This window comes from Chrysemys picta, chromosome 11 (genome assembly GCF_011386835.1).
Source record: "Chrysemys picta bellii isolate R12L10 chromosome 11, ASM1138683v2, whole genome shotgun sequence".
Taxonomy (NCBI): Eukaryota; Metazoa; Chordata; order Testudines; family Emydidae; genus Chrysemys; species Chrysemys picta.
This window is the reverse complement of record NC_088801.1, coordinates 73,330,007-73,351,447: the sequence shown is the minus strand read 5'-3', so window position 1 is coordinate 73,351,447 and position 21,441 is coordinate 73,330,007. Positions and strand designations below refer to the sequence as shown.

At 43.5% G+C, this 21,441-nt stretch overlaps 1 protein-coding gene across 37 annotated transcripts in view; it reads right to left on the bottom strand.

Moving 5' to 3' along the window:
• AGAP1 (ArfGAP with GTPase domain, ankyrin repeat and PH domain 1) overlaps nucleotides 1-21,441 on the bottom strand; it is a 653,489-nt gene that overhangs the window by 296,824 nt on the left and 335,224 nt on the right. For 34 of the 37 annotated variants that reach the window (XR_010591413.1, XR_010591412.1, XR_010591414.1 and 31 more), the window contains 2 exons: nucleotides 10,849-10,976; nucleotides 3,916-4,071 (listed from right to left, as the gene is read on the bottom strand). Coding sequence is in view for 28 of the 37 variants with exons in the window: in XM_008172585.4 (XP_008170807.1) it covers nucleotides 3,916-4,071; nucleotides 10,849-10,976 (284 nt within the window). In the remaining 9 variants the exon portion in view is untranslated. The remainder of the gene's footprint in view (nucleotides 1-3,915; nucleotides 4,072-10,848; nucleotides 10,977-21,441) is intronic. The other 3 variants (XM_065561172.1, XM_065561170.1, XM_042854533.2) reach the window with 1 other exon arrangement.

Here is a 21,441-nt window from a genome sequence, read left to right as displayed (position 1 = left end):
GTGGGACTGATGAGATCCAATTTCCAGGATAACTAACCATTGCTTCTCTTCCCTAAAATAGATTTCAGGAAGCTAGCCAGTCCATCCTTTAAAAGGGACATTATTAACTTGATATATTTTAAATTATCTGATTTTAAAAAAGAAAAACAGTTTCTAATGGAGCACACTTTAAGTACTATGTCCTGATTTAAAAAAAATAATCTGTAAATACAATGGTTTTTCTGCTCCCCTATACATCTTTATAAGGGTCTTTTCAGCCAGGGAGATATTAATTGAATATAAAGGGGAAGCAGTGAAAGTGACTATACACTAGGTGCTGTCAAATGCACAAAGTAAACATAATAGATTTTTTTGGTTAGTCTATTAGCTAGTTATAATAAATGTAGCTATTATTTTTAACTATGGTAAACACAACGTTTTCAGACAAATGCAGATTGCAATTTGGAAAAGGTTCTTTAACTCATCAAATTGTGCCAATGCGGTACCGAGATCCCTAAACAGTGATGCATCTTATATGCTGCAGTATACAGAAACAGAAGTTGACAATGCAGCGGCAGCATTCATAATGAATTCTCTCTGTTTAATAGTTCACACACTTTCCTCAGTAGTTCTACTAAAATTTCATTAAGGAAGTATAAAAATATAACACCACATAAATGATGAAACAAACACCACCTTGCACTGGCATTCTATGTGGTCCATTGGTACTTTGGATCAGACACAGCCTGGACAGCACTACAGTAGAACCCAAATATCTAAACTTAATATCCTATCACAATCAGTTATTCAGAATATTCTTTCTTTGGTGCAGGAAGTGTTTTATTATGCACGTGTACAGCACCTTCTACAATGCAGATTCAACCCTGATTGGGAAGTCTGGGTATTACCAGACTATAAGGAGAAAGATCTGGGTAGCACAATGGGTTACATGTACTAATCTTTAAGTGTCACTTCAGTGATGCAGAGGTATCAATTTTAATTTAGAATCACTATGAAGTCACTCTTAAAATTGTGCAGTAACACATTATATAATAATGATATAACTGATAGTTAAGTTCATACGAGAAATCAGATGCTTCTACTGATATCCCATTGGCTGGAGTCTCATTCAAATCAGGTCTGTAATCAGAGAAATGGTTACTATTACTATCCAAAACCTGGTTTTGGATAGTATTTGTCATATAGGTTGAAGTACACCCTAGGCAGAAAACCTATGCATATCTTAAATCCTAATATGAGATCTACAAACCGATTAATTTCATCCACTAATAGTAAATACAAAGTACAAGACACTTGCAGAAATGCTGCATTTATTGATCTGTTATGCTGCCGATGGAAAAAATAAACACTGCAACAACTGATATAGAAAGTTGATGTATAGTGAAGATGTGAGAAGACCAGTTGCTGCATATACTATACTGTAACTTGACTATTTTTTAAATTCTTCAAACCCATCCTCACTCTAAACACATAAATGGATCATGTGACCTCATGCCTATTTATCATTTAAAACCATTTGATAGAAGGGTTCCCCGCCAATGTTAACTGAAAACTATATGTGGGGAGAGGGGGAGAACATATCCTGGCTGACAACCAGTGTCAAGTTTAGTAAAACTGAAATGACTAAGATCCATCCAATTAAACCCTTGCCCCCCACCAAAAAAACCCAGAATTTTCTTATGTTTCTTATGTTACAAAACTGCAGTAAGAACTGAATCCTTGTTCCTCACCACAGTACTAACGGAAAAGTATTTGCCATCTATTCACTCAATAATATTATTCCAAGTGGCTAGATAGTTGGCATTATTTCCAAGGCATCCGTGGCTTTACACAAAGTTATTGTAAAACACTGTATAATGTAGTACTACATAATTAAATTACCTTCCATATGTCACACAAGTAGATCACTTTAAAAGGTGTCTAAAACTAATATATTTATACAAACTTTTATGCCAATTACCTATTACTGGACAGCAATGAACTTTCAGGATTATAAGAGGTTTTCCCTCCAAAATAAAGATTTATGCAGGGCCAATAATTAAACAAATTTTAAGTATTATTCAATATCAATAGTGTAATAGTTAATACAGGGGTTTATCAATGAAAACTAAAGGTTTTGTTTATTATGATTACAGAACATATATATTTTCCCTATAAAACATTTAAAACTTTAAAATACTGGTTTTTTTTGGCAAATAGATTTTTAGTCAGTTGGCTTATGGCAGACAGAGGTTACTTTACATGTTCTTTTATAACTCTCTCCTTGAAGATAGGAAAGGCATAAAAAACCATTTATGCATCTCTTCTGCCTATTCCAGCTTTAGGCCATCCTTGGTTTTCTCTATCACCACACATATAACCATCCCCACTGTATTCTATTCATATTTAGAACAAGAGCAAGCTAGCAGGCTTTTCTAAAAGGAGCTGTAACAGTTTTCAGTTGTGAGTACTTTCAAATTTATTATCCTGCATTCAGTTCCTAGGATGACACTGACATCTAGTGGAGTTAATAATTCACAAGGTATAAATTTAAAACTCAAAACAGACCACTTTATAAAAGGTCAGAACAATTGCTGACAAGCTGTCAGATACCGTTATTTTTTAAAATACTTTTGTAATATCTAGATATTAATCCATTATAATTTTAACTACTTGTATGATGTTCTTGGGCCTGTAACAGGTTGGTACTAAACATGATTTGAGTCCAATATGGTTTATATGCAGTAACCATGGTAGGTAACAGTGTTTTGCACTCACCAAAGGTCTAGGCTGGCACCTGTGTCTTCTCATAAATAATTCAGCACGCTGTTTTTCTAAAGAGCCCCCTAGCTGTACGCTCAACCAGTCTGGTCCCTTCTTCCTCCCAGCCAGGGTTCAGCTCCCTACACACAACTAGTGGTGCTCTGTGTATGTTCCTCAGGCACTGTGTCCCTTGATGAGACAGTATGGGACTTTTTCCCAGAAGGCACAGACACAAACACAGTGAGGTAGGTGTGGGTGTATGAACTTGACCGACATATGGCTGCGATGAGAAAAGAATTTGTGTGTGGACGCAAGTCAACTCTGTTTGTTATAACCCGTCCGAAGAGAGTTTTAAAGCTAAGTACAAAACCACAATCGAATACTCTTAACACAACCACAATACTAAACACATTAAAATTCTTCAATTATTTACATTTCCCTAAATATTTATGCCGAAACATAAGAACTGCCATACTAGATCTGATTAATGTTCCACCTACTCCACTTTCCTGTCTCCTACAGTGGCCAATGTCAGATGCTTCAGAAGAAAATACACATAATTAGGATCTCTCCCAGAACTAAAAGAATGTGATGAAGAAACATGAATTGAGATATTGTATTTTTTAGCCAGTATGGAACAGTTTAGTTTTCTGGTACTATGTATAGTTCACCTTGCAGAGACCCCAGCTGAGAATTCTCTCTCAATATATACTGAATGCTTCCACAATTGAAATCAGTAGTTTTTTTCCTGATCAGTTGTTTTGGATCAGAGGTTCAGATTTCTCATTGCTAACTCAGAAGGTGACAAAACTGGAGAATTTAGGTTTGAACAGAGAGGCCTGGGAATGGAAGTCATGTATCTATGATATGGAATGTTTAACCTGCTGGGGCTTTATTGCAGAAACTTCAGAATATCCTGAACAGAAACTGTTCCACTAGTAAATGATCAGTTTCATAACAGTGAAATACCTGGACCATGTTAGGAAACTTCATTGTGTCTAAATGAGTTTTCCAACATAAAGGAAAACCTCAAAAATTTTCAGACTTTTGCCTTGAAACAAGTGGAATCTTCCTGGCACTTCTATTTAGACTAGACTAGCCTGGCTTAGCAGGATCTAAGTTTAGTCAGTAGTCAACCTTAAACAGCAACATTTTCTTCTCTGGCTCACTCACCGTGAAGAGGTTGGATCGGCGCTTGGACTGTTTACGAACGGGTGTTGGAGTGTTGGCAGTGGGAGGAACATCAATCCGTAGCTCCTTCTGACTGGTGCTTGGAGTTGATGGAACAGAGGAGGAATAATCACTTAAGCTCCCTCCTCCATTACTGGTCTGCAATGATTAAAGTTAGTTTTAACAGTGTTATGCTGCTTTCAAGCAACCTGCAATTCACAGCATTATCTACTTAATCCTCAAATGGAAGAATGGTGTCTTGGCTTACAAAAAGAACAGGAGTACTTGTGGCACCTTAGAGACTAACAAATTTATTAGAGCATAAGCTTTAATATTAATTTATTATGCTCTAATAAATTTGTTAGTCTCTAAGGTGCCACAAGTACTCCTGGTCTTTTTGCGGATACAGACTAACACGGCTGCTACTCTGAAACTTGGCTTACAAAATTAGTGATACCTATCCTAGGAGCACTTGATAGCACTGTTAAAATTTTTTTTAAAAATGCCATTTCCATTTACATCAGAGAAAAATCAGATGTTTCTGCTGCTAAGGTAGATACATTTTCATCTTCCACAATGTGACAAATTGGTTTAAAAACTTGTTTCAGTATACTGTAAAGCAATACATTTTTCAAGACCTATTAAAAATAAAAGCTTAATTTTCCTACTTCAAGTTTGGTAGACACTTGGAGCCACATTCACCCCTGGTTATATGCAGAAACATTCTTAGGTCTTGCTTTCAGCCAGAGAGCAGGTACAGATTTCAAGTTAAGTTTGGAGACCTCCAGAGATGCATTTTATGCTCACCCCACTCATGTTCCTACACTGCGCCTTGCATATTAAAGTCCATTCTTTCAAAAATGAATAGCAATCTCGCCAAAAAAAATTGAAATGTAAAATTTATATATAGCAAAATGTTACAGAAACCACCCAACTAAGCAGAGGTGTTTCTAAATGGAGCTGAGTGAGTGCTAATCCATGGGGATATGCCTCTTCAGACAACAAGAACTATGGGTAATTTCTTTTCTTTAAAGATAATAAATCCCATTGGATTTTCACTCTTGCAGACAAAGTCACAAAGGAGGACTTTAAAATAAAAGAGAACAAAACCTAAAATAATCTGTAATCAGCACACAAAAAAAAACAATGAAATGCCTTGAAGTATGAAAGTAGTGACATTTTTCTTTAAATTTTTGAGGACTAAATTACAACATAAGCAGCAATGGTAAGATTACAGTATCATCCAGAAAGTACAAAAGGACTCATTTCAATAGAAGAAGGACATAGTGAACAGAATTCCAGACGGATATGGAGCTTGGGGAGTGGGCTCCAACACTGATAATTTAACCCTGGATTAAGAAAACACTTGGTAAGTGTGTGTAAGCCTGTGTGGCTACTTAATTCAGAGTCTACTAGGTAGGGTTACCATATTTCAACAATCAAAAAAAGAGGATGGGAGGAGCCCCGCCCCCATCCTGCACTAGCCCCGCCCCTGCCCCTTCCACTCCCTCCCACTTCCCGCCCCCTCAGAACCTCCAACCCTCCCCCCCCACTCCTTGTCCCCTGACTGCCCCCTCCTGGGACCCCTGCCCCTAACTGCCCCCCAGGACTCCACCCCCTACCTAAGCCTCCCTGCTCCTTGTCCCCTGACTGCCCCCTCCCGAGACCTTACCCCCATCCTAACTGGCCCCCTAGGACCCTACCCCCTACCTGTCCCCTGACTGCCCCAACCCTTATCCACACCCCCCCCCCCGACAGCCCCCCCCACAGAACTCCTGACCCATCTAAACCCCTCTGCTCCCTGTCCCCTGACTGCCCCCTCCTGGAACCCCTGCTCCTAACTGCCCTCCAGAACCCCACCCCCTACCTAAGCCTCCCTGTTCCTTGTCCCCTAACTGCCCCCTCCTGCCCTCCTGAGACCCCCCCACCTGTACTGACTGCCCAAAACCTTACACCCCCAACCCCCAGACAGCCCCCCCGAACTCCTGACCCATCCAACCCTCCCCCTGCTCCCTGTCTCTTGACTACCCCCTCCAGAACCTCCCTGCCGCTTCTCTGATCCCCTGGCCCCCTTACCGTGCTGCAGAGCAGCACGCTCGGCAGCAGGGGGAGGGGAGCAGGGTTGGAGCTCCAGACTGCCGGAGGCCCGAGGCCAACGGCCGGCGATCTGTGAATGCAGGGGGGGGGGGGAGGGGAAGGAGGGAGAGAGAGGAGGGGAGTGGTCTCAAGTTGCAGGGGAGAGGAGGGGGAAGTGGAGGAAGGGCTCTGGCTGCCGGAGTCCCGTGCGAGTGGCAGGATCCATCCGGCTGCCCTGTAAGCCGCGCACGCTCTGCATGGGGGGGGAAATCTGGACATTTACAAATTCCCCCCGGACGCTATTTTTAACTCCAAAAAAGCCGGACATGTCCGGCAGAATCCGGACGAATGGTAACCCTACTACTAGGTAAAGCGGACTTGCCCAGAATGGAATGAGCCTTGTCATGATTTTCAAGCTGCAGGCCTCCCAGACAGTAACAATGACAAATGAAATCAGATATACTTTGAAATGATATGCTTGGTAACATTAGAATCTAATGCATTGTCACATGAAACAAAAAGCTGGGTGGCATTTTAAGGCCTTCTGTTTGCTCCAGATAAAACCTAGGGACCTTTTCACATCAAGATTGTGGAATAGTAACTTGCTGGGATGAGCATGCAGGCATAAGCTAAATATCTGCAAGGACAACAGGTTCATTGAAGTGAACTGCAATCACCAGCTATGCAAGGGATTTAGGACACATCTGTATGAATGGCTATTCTTCGCAGAATATAAGATGTGTCACCGAAGTCTCATACCATAAAATGAAGTCACACATCTGGAAGATAACCTTCCACATAATAAACCTGAGCCAACAGGTATCAAGTGGCTCCAAATCCACCTGATTAGGACTTCATTAACCACCCACTGCAGTAGAGTCATTTAAGTGTCTCGCGTCCTGTACAAACCCAACACAAAAACTGGTCTAACTTTGACATGTTCATTGCAGCCAAAAACAGTTATCAAATGAACAGTGAAGAAATTTGTCTTTAAGCTACTCAGACAAATGAAGAGATTGTCCAATAGTTTCCACAGGGGCCTTTACACACTGGAATGCTAACCTTTTCAACTTTTAATCTTCTTCTTTAGGATCCTTTCAAGAAGCCAGATGGCTCAGAAACACCTGCCCAAAGGGCTATTTATCTGGATCATTATCCTCCGCCAGGGCCATGTGGCTAGTGAGAGAAATTGTCAGCTCTGCTATTGAGCAGAGTGCCCTGTTCTGAGTCACCAATTTCAGCCAGCTCCCAAAGATGATGAGTTTCCTTATTGCCATCTCTAACAAGATTGAGAACTGTATCTGCCTTGGCAAACATGGGGTTAATAAGATCAACTTTTGTCTCTCCCATGACTGGTTAGGAACTGCTGTTGCTGGAGATATTGATGGGAAGGCATAGGCAGTTTTACTTCCATATGAAGATGGCATCTCCAGTGTATGCAAGAGGTGGTCTTTTCCTGATGCCTTGAGTATATACTAGTAGCTGTTTGTTCAGGTCAATTACATGTGATAAAATATTTAATACACTATTAATCCCCAGTTAAGGGACCATTCACTCAGGCCCATTCCTGGCTGCTTCATCTGTATTTACACTTTCCTTCCTTGGCAGGAAAAGGGCCACCAGGAATGCCTTGTGGGACAGAGCTCACACGCAAGTGGAAAGGCTTCGGGATATATAGTGTGATATTCTCCTTTATTCACTGGAAACATGGTAACCTGATTCATGGTTTGATCAGGCCACCAACTTTTCAGAGTATTGTACTAAGCCTCTGAAGGTCCTTGGTGAAGCTAAAAATACCTTGATCTCCAGGATATTTATGAGAAGACTTTACACTTGGAGAGACCGAGTGCTCCAAGTACGATGGACCCTCTGAGTGAGCTCCTCAACTGAATAACAATTCAGCTGCTTTTGTACAGTTTGAGTTTAAAGAATCTGGAATTCAAAACCTAACTGACTATTGTCCCTGAACTGCAACCAAATCAGAAAGGCTCATATATCAATCCACCTCCTTGACCATGTAGCTTGAGATTACCAATAACCATGATAAAGTAAGGCTGCCTCACATACAGACATGCCATGGACACTGCCAATACATGTATGACCATCAAGCCACCCAAACTTTGTAACATGATTCTTGCCAATGCCTGCTGGTGACAAAGATAAACGCTTTTTCTCATACTGTGTTTGGGAAAAAAGGACAAATTAAGTCAAAGCTCCCAGACTCCAATCACAGCTCCTGTATACTCCCACGTGTCTTCTGGTGACTATCTGTGAGGTCAGACAATTTACTTTGAAGCACAGTGACACCAGCATCCCAACAGTGGCTGGGTTGATCCTTGTATCCCTTCGAGATTGACGGATTATTCAAATAGTACAACATATTCATTTGACATCTTGTGCAGGTAAGTTGCTATCACTAAGTACTTCATAACAAGCAATGCAGATGCCAGGCCAGAACAGTATTGGCAGCAATGTTACAATATTATGAAACTGAGACTCTCCTGTCTGAGAAGTGTGCATGTAGCTAGTTGTCCCCTCTGTAGTGTCTAGAAGAAATATGACCACCCCAGCAACACAATTGTTAATTATTTCCTAGCAGACAGTGAATGTATTCTCTAGATCTAACAGAGAACAAAGTCTTCCTGGGTTTTAAGGCACCTGGAAGTATTTGGAATAATATAATAAACTTCTTTTGATCGCACGGATTTGATGATATTCTTTGCCAGGACAAATTCAGTTTCCTGCATCTTCTATTATTGAGACAATAGAGTTTGAGTATATTCTTTGGAGGGTGGGAGGGTGAGCCCATTTCCACAGATCAATTTATGTCCTTTGCCTAAAGGTTTTGTAGTTTATAAGCAAAATGTTGCCTTTTCCAACATGGGCATCCCATCGGTCACAGTTTACAGCCTGAAAACACCACACCACAAAAGTCCAGCCAGTTTCAGCCACAGCCAGTGACTACCACACACCCAGAGTATCCTTAAGGAAAATAGGTTTTTCTCCACTGCCTCTGCAAGAACCAGGCTGCAATGAGGATGCTACCAGACCTTCAGTAACCAGCCCAAAAGACAATTTAAGGGCACTGCAAATGTATTTGACAATGGAATTTGAGTCAGACACTTACCAAGCCCAGTCCTAGACATTATCTAGATAAACAAATTAACTCAAGTTCAATCTTCCCTCAATAAAGTCCATGTGCCTGCTCCTCTCTCTATATCTCGCAGACAACCTTTGGGGTGTGGCAGGGCTTCTCCCTCTTATCAGGGAGTTGCTTTACCATTTCTTCCTCCAGCTGCGGGTACTGAGGGAAAGGAGAGCAGTATACATATGCCCTTGTCACAGGCATACAATGAAGCTCCACAAAAACCCAGACAGTCTGAAAATATCCTGGCAAAAAGACAGCTGATGTGTCCAACAAAAATGAAAAATATTTAGTCAGAGCATTTCATTAATGGGGATTAACAAAAGACTATCAACTGCTACAGTGGCCGAAAACATTTTATGAACTGAATGCCATCCCTGAGCTAGGACAGCATCGGACACTGCTAATGGCAGCAAAAGAGGAAGTGACCAGGCAACATGGATACCTGACTGGTTGGGGGGGCAGGGGGGGGAGGGAAGGGAAGGGAAGAGAGAAAATGAGAGAGAGGCACAACTGTGGGGCCTCGAAAGGTTCAAAGTATGAGTCCAATGGCAGCTCTTGCATAATCTCATATTAGGTGGATAGACATGAGTGGGTATCCAATGAACCATACACTTTTTGAGAAGTATTTATTTTCCACCTTTCAAACTGATTAGAAAAAAAAGGAAAAAACCCAACGTTACAAAGAAGCAGTAAATACTGCAGAAACATTATGCATATTATGATACTGTTCTTAAATATCTCTTAATTTTTAGTTTATTTTTCTCTTGCCTTTCATATTTGTATTAATGTTGAATAGTGTTGTGTTAAGCTGACAAAAGCAAGGAAACAATTAAACTTGCCTACTCCTAACGTTCCTAAATATTTCAACAGAATGGAATTTTAATTCAAAATGGCACCAAACAAGATATTACAAAAATAAATATTGCAAGACAATGTTGCACTACGTTCACAATCTATTTTAAGATCTTTCAAAATATCAAATACAGTTAGTACAAGTAAAATTATAATGTACACTTTTCAGGAAATTAAATTTAGATACTGGGGAAAGATTCACTAGCATACAAAGTATGGGATTGTTACAAGCGTTAAATGTAATGCACGTATCAAGTTTGTATACATTATAATATTGATTGCAAATTAGTAATGCATTTCAGCATAGAAGGCAGCAGTTTAATTTTTTACCTAGTACTTGCTGGCTGTCAAACAATTTACTGCAATGTAAATAATTCAGCAAACATTCACAATAATGTCACTAAAGGTGTATGGTTTCAATTGAGCACAGGAGAGACGGGTAATAAAATTGAATGGTGGTGCCAAATTTGAGACTGAAGTGTGTTAACTGTTGAGATGTACCAACTATTGTTCAGTGTATGATTAAACCAGGGCAATGACCAAAATACTGTAAGCTAATTAAAAAAGCAGAACAGCAAATCTTGTGACTATAACAATCCCTCCACTCATACCAGCAGGCTGCAGAACATAACCAGCATGACCAAGGATTGTTTTAAAGCCAATTCCCAATAAAAATGTTTTGTCACAGCAGTTACTTAAAGCAAAGTCGAGCCAATTATGAACACACTGTTTTATACTAGAGATCACAGTAAGCTTTTAGAAAAATCTAACTGCTGACAAAGCAGCAAAAAAAGTAATGGCTCTAAATGCACTTTAACATTCCATCATTTTCTTTTCAAAGCAAACATTTCATTCGGTACCTGGCTGATATGTACAGCAGAAACCTGGGCAGAACACACAGACGAGTGACTTGGAGAGTTTGGTAAAGATTTGCAGGGGCCTATTGAAAGCTGCTGTTTCTTCCTTGTTGCCACAATCTTCTGGGCAACTAAAAAACAAAAACAAAACAAAAAGCAAGAGATAAGCATGTAAATGATTAAGCAAAAGAGTTAGGCTGCAAGGTATCACAATTCAAATGTGCACAGAACACAGACAGGAAACAATTCTACACTACTAATCTTCAAGGTCTGAGGTCCTAAAATGGAAGGTGTTACGTCACAAAAATCTAAGCTGGCAGACTTTATTCTTTTGTTCTTCTGCAGTGTGCTCATCATTGAATCTCTTTGCATTTATTTCAGTCAAAGGATATTTGAAAGTCAGCTTCGGCCATCTAAAACATAAGGAAAACTTGAAATTCTTACCCATTTCTGATAACGGGCAGCGCTTCAATGGTTCTTATAATAAAGGAAATGTTAGAGCATGTTAGCTGCGCTAAGTATGGTTTTAGCTTGTCTAAACTTGTAAGTAAACACAGACAAAGGTAGGGTGTAAATTTGAAGTGTAACAGCTGTTCCTGAATAACTCCATGAGTGTGCACTCTTACTCTGAAACAAGAGTGCCCTACTCCATTCTGCTAAACACAAACAAGGCACTCTTGTTCCGTAATAAGAGCGTCCACACATGGAGTTATTAGGAACAATTACATAGGAACCTATCACATGGAGATAAACCCTTAAAGAATCCTGGTAAAAACACCTTTGTCATGCCTTTACTAACACACTGGTGCAGGGTTACTAATTGATAACGGTTATGGAAATTTCTACTATATGTGCAACCCTAAACAGCAAAGAATTCTTGAAAATTCACTGTTAATACTTGAAAACCTGAGATGCTCACTGCATAAACATTAATATTTATATAATGAACACAGCATCACTCCTGTTTATTAAACCAGTTTTAAAACAGGGCTACCATATACCACTAACTTTGTCATGTTCATTTTTATAATTTCACCTTTTCCTGTTTATTTCCTATAGTAACTAAAATATTTCATTTGAAAGAGGGGATTAAAGGGTAATTTGTTACAGAACATAGCTACAGAAACAGTGCTCCATAATGAACTATATGTTGTGAAGAGGTTAATATTTCCTCCTATATGGGGAGGGGAAGCGAGTAAAGTGAAAACACAGATCTGGACTAATCTCAGACTAAAACTGTTGTAGAATGATACTTTATTTCATTTACCGCTATTTATTCTGTTTCTCAGCTGGAATTAAGGAAAGGAAAAGGAGAAGCCACCACTGCTATGATTTTCATAGGTGCAAAAAATATAGAGCTCCTATGAACGTGAATGAAACGTGTGGATCAAGAATCAGGCCATGTTGGCCAGTCAGCTTCCTGAAAACCACCACCAGTGGCCAGGAACCAAAATTTTGGAACCCCTGCATTACTATATTTAATAAATATTTATTTTAAACTATTACAAAAGGTTAGTCAGTGGGAATGATCACTAGCTACTGTGTCAAAATGGGAGGAAGGGCGGAGGGAGAGTGAGAAAGAGACTTAGAACTTCCGAAACACCCCAATGAGGTCAGTCACATAAGGAGAAGTTACTTACCATGTACCATAACTGAGTTCTTCAAGATGTGTGGTCTGTATTCAGCTGTGGGTGCACATGCGCTCCATGCACCTGAGACCATAAGACTTTTTGCTAGCAATGTCCGTTACTCTATGCCTGCGCCCTTCTTCTCCTCGTGTGCCACTACAGTTCCTTCTCTACAATGAATTGAATCTAAGATCCAAAGCAGAGGGGAAGAGGTAGTGGAATATATATATAGCGACCACATATTTTGAAGAACTCCAGTTAATGTACAAGGTAAGTCACTTCGCTTTCTTCTTCAAGCAAATGCAACTGACAATAGGAACAACTTGCAGCAAAGCTACCAAGGCGGCCTGGCCTTTAGCAGAGCGAGCTTTCACATGTTGCAGCAGAGGAGCGTTTGTCAACTCATAACAGTAGAATGTACCTCGACATCCATTTATAAAGCCTGTGGGAGGGGATTGCTTCCTGTCTCATCCATTCTGAGAATGATTCAAATAGTCTAGATGATTTTTTAAATAGTTTTGTTCTTTGTAGGTAGAACAGCACAGCTAAATGTATGCCCGAGGAGTGAACCCTTCTGTCTTCACTAACGGCATGAGGTTAGGTAGGTTGACTGATTCACATAGAAATCCAAGATCACTTCACATGAGAAAACTTAGGATGTAGCCTCAGAGCCATTTTATCCGTGTGAAAGACTGCATATATGGTGAGCTCCCTGTTAATCCACCCTTCTAGCTGAGGTGATGGCCACTAGAATGGTGACTTTCATGGATAAGTGGGATAAGGAGCATGAAGACAACAGTTCCAATGGAGGTCTTGTGAGTGCTGAGAGGACCAAACTAAAATCCCATGTCACAATGGGCCTACTCACAGGTGTAAAAGTTCTAACCAGGCCTTTCAAAAAAGGTACTGTCACAGGAAGGTAAAAACAGGAGTAGTCAGAGGATGACAGGGGCTTATAACTGCCAAGTGAACCTGAGATGGGCTAATTGAGAGACCCAAGGTCTTTAAGAATAAAAGACACTCCAAAATAATAGGGATGTCAGAGTCCTCTGGAACTGACAATTGTGAACAGATTGAATAAAGTTACACAGCCAAGTGAAAACATTTCCTAGTACATTCTTTTCTACTATTGTCTTTAAAGTGCTTCCAAGCATGTATTTTCTAGGTTTGATGTCCATCCAAAAAGAAACAAAAAAAAACCAGGTTGTCACGTGGAGAGAAGCTGGACTGGGATAGTTGATTCTGACCGTCCTGGGTATGCACCAGAATCTCCCTTGGCCCTGATAGAGTCCACAGTCCCCCCTACAAATTCTATAGGCTGGATTGGAATCAAAATGGACTTCTCTGTATTTATGCATAATCCCTGCGATTGCAGAAGGTTCGTCAGGGACACAGTTGATGCCAAAGCCTCCTGGTAAAATTTCCTCATCAACAGCCATTTATTGAGGTAGGGGAAAACTTACGACCCGAGGCATTGGAAGTGAGCTGCCACTACCAACAGTATCTTAGTAAATAATCTTGGTGATCTCACACCAACAAAGGAGAGTGCCCTGTAGTGGTAGCAGCTCCTGCACATTGTGAGCCTCAGGAAAAAACAGTTACCTACCTTTTGTAACTGTTGCTCTTCAAGATGTGTTGCTCATGTCCATTCCATGTTAGGTATGCATGTGTCGTGTGCACCGCAGCTGAAGATTTTTCCCCTAGTGGTATCTGTAGAGCCAGTTCAGGCGCTCTCTGGAGTGCCACGCTCATGCTCCGGTATATGAGGTGCCGCCGGCCCTGCACCTTCTCAGTTCCTGCTTGCCGTCAACTCTGACGGCGGGGACAGAGGGCAGGTCATGGAATGGACATGAGCAACACATCTCGAAGAACAGTTACAAAAGGTAGATAACTGTTTTTTCTTCCTCAGGTGCTTGCTCATGTTGATTCCACATTAGCTGACTTACAAGCTGTATCCCTAGAGGTGGGCTTGGAGTTCATGGACATGCAGCTTGTAACACAGCTCTGCTGAAGCTGGCATCATCTCTGGCCTGTGGGATGATGGCGTAGTGCAATTCAAATGTATGCACCGACAACCAACTCGCGGCTCTGTAGATGTCCTGTATCAGAGTACGGCCACTGCGGATGCCTGCGCTCTTGTTGAATGAGGCTTCACAACGGCCAGAGGCAGGATCCCTCCTTGCTCTTAGCAGGCTTGGATATAGTCCATGATCCAGGAAGAGATCCTTTGAGCAGACACTAGAAGGCCCTTCATCCTGTCCGCTATCACAACAGAAAGCTGTGTTGATTTGTGAAAGGGTCTTGTCCTGTTAATATAAAAGGCTAGGGCCCTTCTTACGTCCAGAGAATGCAGACGTCATTCCTCTTCTGACTTGCGCTGTCTTGGGCAGATGACTGGTAGAAAGATAAGCTGGTTGAAACTGCGACACCACCTTGGGCAAAAAAGCTGGGTGGGGACACAGCCTGACCTCGTCCTTGAAGAAGGTGGTATAAGGAGGTTCAGAGGTTAAAGCCTGAAGCTCAGAACCCTTCTTGCTGAAGTGATCGCCACCAGGAAAGCAATCTCCAGAAGAGTAGCAGAACAGCCATGATGTCAAAGGCTTGAAGGGTGGCCCAGAGAGACTAAACAGAACGAGGCTCAAGTCCAAAGTTGGGATGGGTAACAAACCTGCAGAGAGTCTTTCCAGCCCTTTGATGAATCTGCCTGTGCGAAGACTGACCTGCCATGCTTTGGGGGATGGAACGCTGAAATTGCTGCCAAGTGAACCTTTCTAAAGGACAGTGATAGGCCTTGGATGGAGGAGGAGCTCCAGGACGGACTGCAACGATGCCTGTGTCAGAGAAAGGCTTCGCTTGACTGTACAACATGAGAAGTGTTTCCATTTGGCCAGGTAGGTTGCCCTGGTAGAGGGTTTTCTACTAACTAGCAAGACCTACTGCACATGCTCAGAGCACGCCCTCTCCTCCGGATTCAACTACACAACAGCCATGCTGTCAGATATAGGCCTGCGGGGTTCAGATGGATGAGCCTCCCTTGATCCTGCGAGATCAAGTCTGGTCTGAGGGGAAGAGTCCACGGAGCTGTGACTGCTAGGTCTGGGAGCATGCTGAACCAATGATGGTGAGGCCACGCGGGAGCGATCAGGATGACCTTTGCGTTGGCCGCTTTTATTTTCAGGAGAACCCTGTGACAGCAGGCTGTCCAACCATGGACGGAGGAAGGCATCTGATAGAGCGCCCTTGCACTGGTCAAGTCTCGTGCAAAAGAAGCGACATTTCTTGTTCTCTGCAGTGGCCAACAGATCCACCTAGGTAGTCCCCCTCCTATGGAAGATGACACTGATTACCTTTCGGTGGAGAGACCCCCTTGTGGTGAGAAAAGAACCTGATGAGGCAATCTGCTAGCACATTCCGTTCTCCCAGCAGGGGCGTGGAATGTTTCACGCAGAAGTTCCATAGCCGGAGGGCTTCCTGACCAAGGACCTTGGAGTGGCCCCCTCCTTGCTTGTTGACATAGAACACCACCACAGTATTGTCTGTCAACACTTGCACCATCCTGCCCACGAGCTGGGGGAAGAACACCTTGCATACAAAGCAGATTGCCCTGAGTTCCTTCACATTTATGTGCAGGGGCAACTTGTCTCTCATGCAGAAACCTTAAGTCCTGAGATTGCCTATGTGGGCTCCGCAGCCTAGGTCCAATGCTTCGGATACCAGGGTAATCGCAGGTTGCGGAGTCTCAAAGGGCACTCCTGAGAGGACAATCACTGGGTCCAGCCATCACGTCACGGAAGCCAGGACTGACCTTGGGATGATGAGGATTGAGTCCAAATGGTGTTTGCTTGGTGAGAAGACAGAGGCAAGCCACATCTGGAGTTGTCGGAGGTGTGGCCGAGCGTGTCGAATGATCTAAGTGCACACTGCCAAGTGGCCCAGAAGCCGAACACATCCCTGGGCCATTGTGAGTGGACAAGCTAACAACTAAGAGATCAAGTCCGTGATGGCTTTGAATCTGGCCTCTGGGAGGAACACCCGGGCTTGGGAGGTGTCGAGCACTGGTCCTATAAATGCTATCCTCTGTACCGGGATCAGCATCGATTTCTGCTCGTTTGAAAAGGCCCAGAGCTCCGCAGATGGTCATTACACTACCGCAATGCTGTTCTGAACTTGGTCACTCGAACGGCCTTTTATCAGCCAGTTGTCGAGGTACAGATAAATTTGTATTCCTCTGCACCTGACAGCTACCACTGCTATACACTTTGTGAAGACTCTTGGGGTGGCTGAGAGTCCAAAGGGGAGCACCATAAACTGGTAGTGTTTGTGACCCACCATAAACTCTATGAGCTCTAAAATCATCCAGTGGTAGAAGGTTAGAGAACCCCATGAGTGCCTTGTCAGGGGAAGACGAGGAAGATGCCACTTGTGGGGAGGGATGGGGACTTCTACCTCCCCAGAAACGGTCTCCGCTGGGGGAGGACCTGGGGTCTCAGAACGGTGCTCCGAGTTGAGGCCTGCTCTGGTACCAGCTGCGGCGGGATTGTGGCATGTGTCTCAGATATCGCCACTGAAAGTGGGTGGGAGAAAGGTCTCGGTACCATCAGAACCCCCCACGGTTTCCAGCATTGTCACTGGACTGCCCATTGACCAGGGGACCACAGGCCCATGGGTAAGACAGTACCCACATCAGTCTGGTATGCCAGGGGATGGTACCTCTTTTGCGGGGGCAAGGTCTAGGAGTCTGATGAGGATTCCTCGTAGGAAGACCACAGAGGTGCACCTATGGAACACTCCTGCCAGCTATGATAAGTATCTGAGGAGTGATGCTTTGGCACCGGGGACTGGCTATGGGAGACAGATGATCAGTGCCTGGACCTGAGCACCCAGGGATTGGTGTTGGGACCCCAGCGAGCACTCCAGGGACAAGTGTCGGGAGGCGGGAGAAAGGCATTTAGGTTCTGGTGACTGAAGTTTGGAGTCGGAAGCTCAATGTCGGGGCTCGGGTGACCAATGCCTGGGGGATGGCAACTCATGTCAGCCAGCCGGAGAATGCCGTCTCGAGACTCAGTACATGCTTGGGGACAGTGGATGGTGCCGGGTAGGTGACCACTGCGGAGACCCTAACACAGGTTTGTGCTGTGAGACAACTGTCTTAGTTGGCTTGAAGAAGAACAGGAAGACTTGTGGGAGTAAATCACAGATTTACTGTGCTCCAATCCCTTGGATAGAGACAAGCACCTACAAGATCTCTATCAAGCATTCTTAAAACTACAATACCCACCTGCTGAAGTGAAAAAACAGATTGACAGAGCCAGACGAGTACCCAGAAGTCACCTCCTACAAGACAGGCCCAACAAAGAAAATAACAGAACACCACTAGCTGTCACCTTCAGCCCCCAACTAAAACCTCTCCAGCGCATCATCAGAGATCTACAACCTATCCTGAAAGATGATCCTTTACTCTCACAGATCTTGGGAGACAGACCTGTCCTCGCTTACAGACAACCCCCCAACCTAAAGCAAATACTCACCAGCAACCACACATCACTGAACAAAACCACTAACCCAGGAACCTATCCTTGTAACAAACCCCGATGTCAACTCTGTCCACATATCTATTCCAGTGACATCATCATAGGACCTAATCACATCAGCCATACCATCAGGGGCTCGTTCACCTGCACATCTACCAATGTGATATATGCCATCATGTGCCAGCAATGCCCCTCTGCCATGTACATTGGCCAAACCGGACAGTCTCTACGCAAAAGAATTAATGGACACAAATCTGACATCAGGAATCAAAATACTCAAAAACCAGTGGGAGAACACTTTAACCTGTCTGGTCATTCAGTGACAGACCTGCGGGTGGCTATATTACAACAGAAAAACTTCAAAAACAGACTCCAACGAGAAACTGCTGAGCTAGAATTGATATGCAAACTAGACACAATCAACTCCGGTTTAAATAAGGACTGGGAATGGTTGGGCCATTACAAACATTGAAATCTATCTCCCCTTGTAAGTATTCTCACACTTGTTATCTAACTGTCTGTCTGTGCTGGGCTAGCTTGATTATCACTTCAAAAGTTTTTTTCTCTTAATTAATTGGCCTCTCAGAGGTGGTAAGACAACTCCCACCTGTTTATGCTCTCTGTATGTGTGTATATATATCTCCTCAATATATGTTCCATTCTATATGCATCCGAAGAAGTGGGCTATAGTCCACGAAAGCTTATGCTCTAATAAATTTGTTAGTCTCTAAGGTGCCACAAGTCCTCCTGTTCTTCTTTTTGCGGATACAGACTAACACGGCTGCTACTCTGAAACCTTTCATTAGTTGGCTTGGTAACCGACTGCCAGTCATGAGACGTGGGCAGAACCAGCAAAGCCATGAGGTACTTTGCTACCTAATAGGCCTCACACGTGGGTGGCACCCTAAGATGTGGTAAATCTCTGCCGGGTGTATGAAGTCAGTCCTGAGCTGGGCTGGCCGCTGGTGAGGTTACACACATCTGCAGGGACTGCGAGCAGCCAGGAGCGGGTCGCAACTCGCTTCCTAAGTCTTTCATATTTCCGTGAGCACTGGGGAGAGCCCTCTCTCGGTGCACTTCTTTAGTCTCTTTCCTTAGTGCTGGGATATTGAACGGTGCCGAGGAGGACACGGTGCCAGAGGAGTACCGAGCACTGAGGAGGATTTGCTTGGTGCTGGGTCTGACCGACTTGGCTCAGAAGCCTCAGCACAGCTTCCATCAGGACGGCTTTGAGTCTAATGTCCCTGTCCTTTTAGGTCTGCGGGCGGAAGCCCCTGCAAATCCTGCACTTATCACAAATGTGGGCTTCCCGCAGCTGGAGTGAGGGTCGCTGACTGGCATGGGCTTAGCACACGCTGCACATGGTTTGAAGCCCAGGAACCGGGGCATGCCCTGTCCAGGGAACAACGTCCAGTAAGGGACTAACCGTGAGAAACTATACTACACTAAACTGTAACAACAGCTATTTACAATGGAAATCAGGAGAAAGCACTAGAGGTTTGCCGAAGCAAGAGCACTGTTCCAGCAACTGTCATGGACGGTGAGAAGGAACTGAGAGGGCGCAGAACCAGTGGGGCCAGAGGGCTCCAGAGCCAGCAGCAGTGCACGTGGCACTTGCACACCTAACATGGAATCGACATGAGCAAGCACTTGAAGAAGAACCTTCAGTGTGAGGAATGGATGTCTATGTGGAAATAGGCATCCTTCATATCAAGAGAGGTGAAGCAGTCATCTCTGTTCAATGAAGGAAAGATTAACAATATTTAAAGGAAAAAGGTTTGAGATAAAACTCTTCAGTGTCCACAAAGTTTATCTCAGACTACGCAGCAGTAGAAAAGACCTGGAGAGACAGTTATCCCTGCCCCCCAACTGCCCTCTTTTTGGAGCATAAGGAGAAGGGTTCAGGTGCAGACCAAGGCCTGGTCCCCACTTAGTCCGGACTTCGGACTAAGGTACGCAAATTCAGCTACGTTAATAACGTAGCTGAATTCGAAGTACCTTAGTCCGAACTTACCGCGGTCCAGACGCGGCCGGAAGTCTCCCCCCGTCGACGCCGCGTACTCCTCTCGGCGAGCTGGAGTACCGGCGCCGACTGTGAGCACTTCCGGGATCGATTTATCGCGTCTTAACCAGACGCGATAAATCGATCCCAGAACATCGATGGCGTGCCGCCGGACCAGCCGGTAAGTGAAGACTAGGCCCAAGAGACACTTCTAGCAAATATCTTCCTGTCAGGCACATGGAACAAATGTGCACCACAGTGGAATACACACAGGGACCAGCACTCAAAGAAGTTCCCATTCACTTTCATTTTAACAGGAGCATTCCACTAGCACTATACATTCACCAATTAACCTTGCAGAAATACATCTCTTTACAATAAACTCTGTAGTGTACTTGTAGCTGGGTTGGGCCCAGGACATTAGAAAGACAAAGTTGGAGAGGTCATATCTTTTATTGGACCAACTTCTGTTGTCTCTCTCAAGAACAGAAATTGGTCCAAAAAGAGGTATTATCTCACCCACTTTGTCTCTACAATGAACTATGTGCATGGTTCTTGTGTTGTACATTGTCTTTTCAAATGGAGTCTAGATAAATACAATAAATTATCTGTAGGGCTGTCAAGCGATTAAAAAAAATTAGTCACGATTAATCGCACTGATAAACAATAATAGAATACCATTTATTTAAATATTTTTGGATGTTTTCTACATTTTCAAATATATTGATTTCAATTACAACACAGAATACGAAATGTACAGTGCTCACTTTATATTTATTTTTGATTATAAGTATTTGCACTGTAAAAAAAACAAAAGAAATAATATTTTTCAATTCAAAAGTAAGAGTGGCATGGTATAGTATTGACACCTTTACTTTTGTGCTGCTGCTGGCAGGGCGCTGCCTTCAGAGCTGGGCGCTGCCTTCAGAGCTGGGCGCCTAGCTAACAGCCACCGTTCTCCAGCCACCCTGATCTGAAGGCAGTGCCTAAGTAAGGGTGGCAATACTGTGACCCCCCTAAAATAACCTTGTGACCTCCCTTTTGGGTCAGGACCCCCAATTTGAGAAACACTGGTCTCCCCTGTGAAAACTGTACAGTATAGGGTAAAAGCACACAAAAGACCAGATTTCATGGCGGGAGACCAGATTTCACGGTCCGTGACGGGTTTTTCATGGCCGTGAATTTGGTAGGGCCCTAACTCTACTATTTACGAAAACTAGCTTTGTATTTTTCAGCCATGTACACTTTAGGAAGCCTACATGGCCTAAGGGGTGCCTTCTGAATCCATACAAGCGACAAAAGGGAATGCTCTGGATCGCTCCAAGCTCCACAGGGCAGAAAGCTGGGGGCCTGGGAAACGATGTGCTACAAAATGCTGAAGGGCAAAGAACCAGAGACCCTGGGGAGCGGTGAGAACCTTTGGAGCACGCATGTT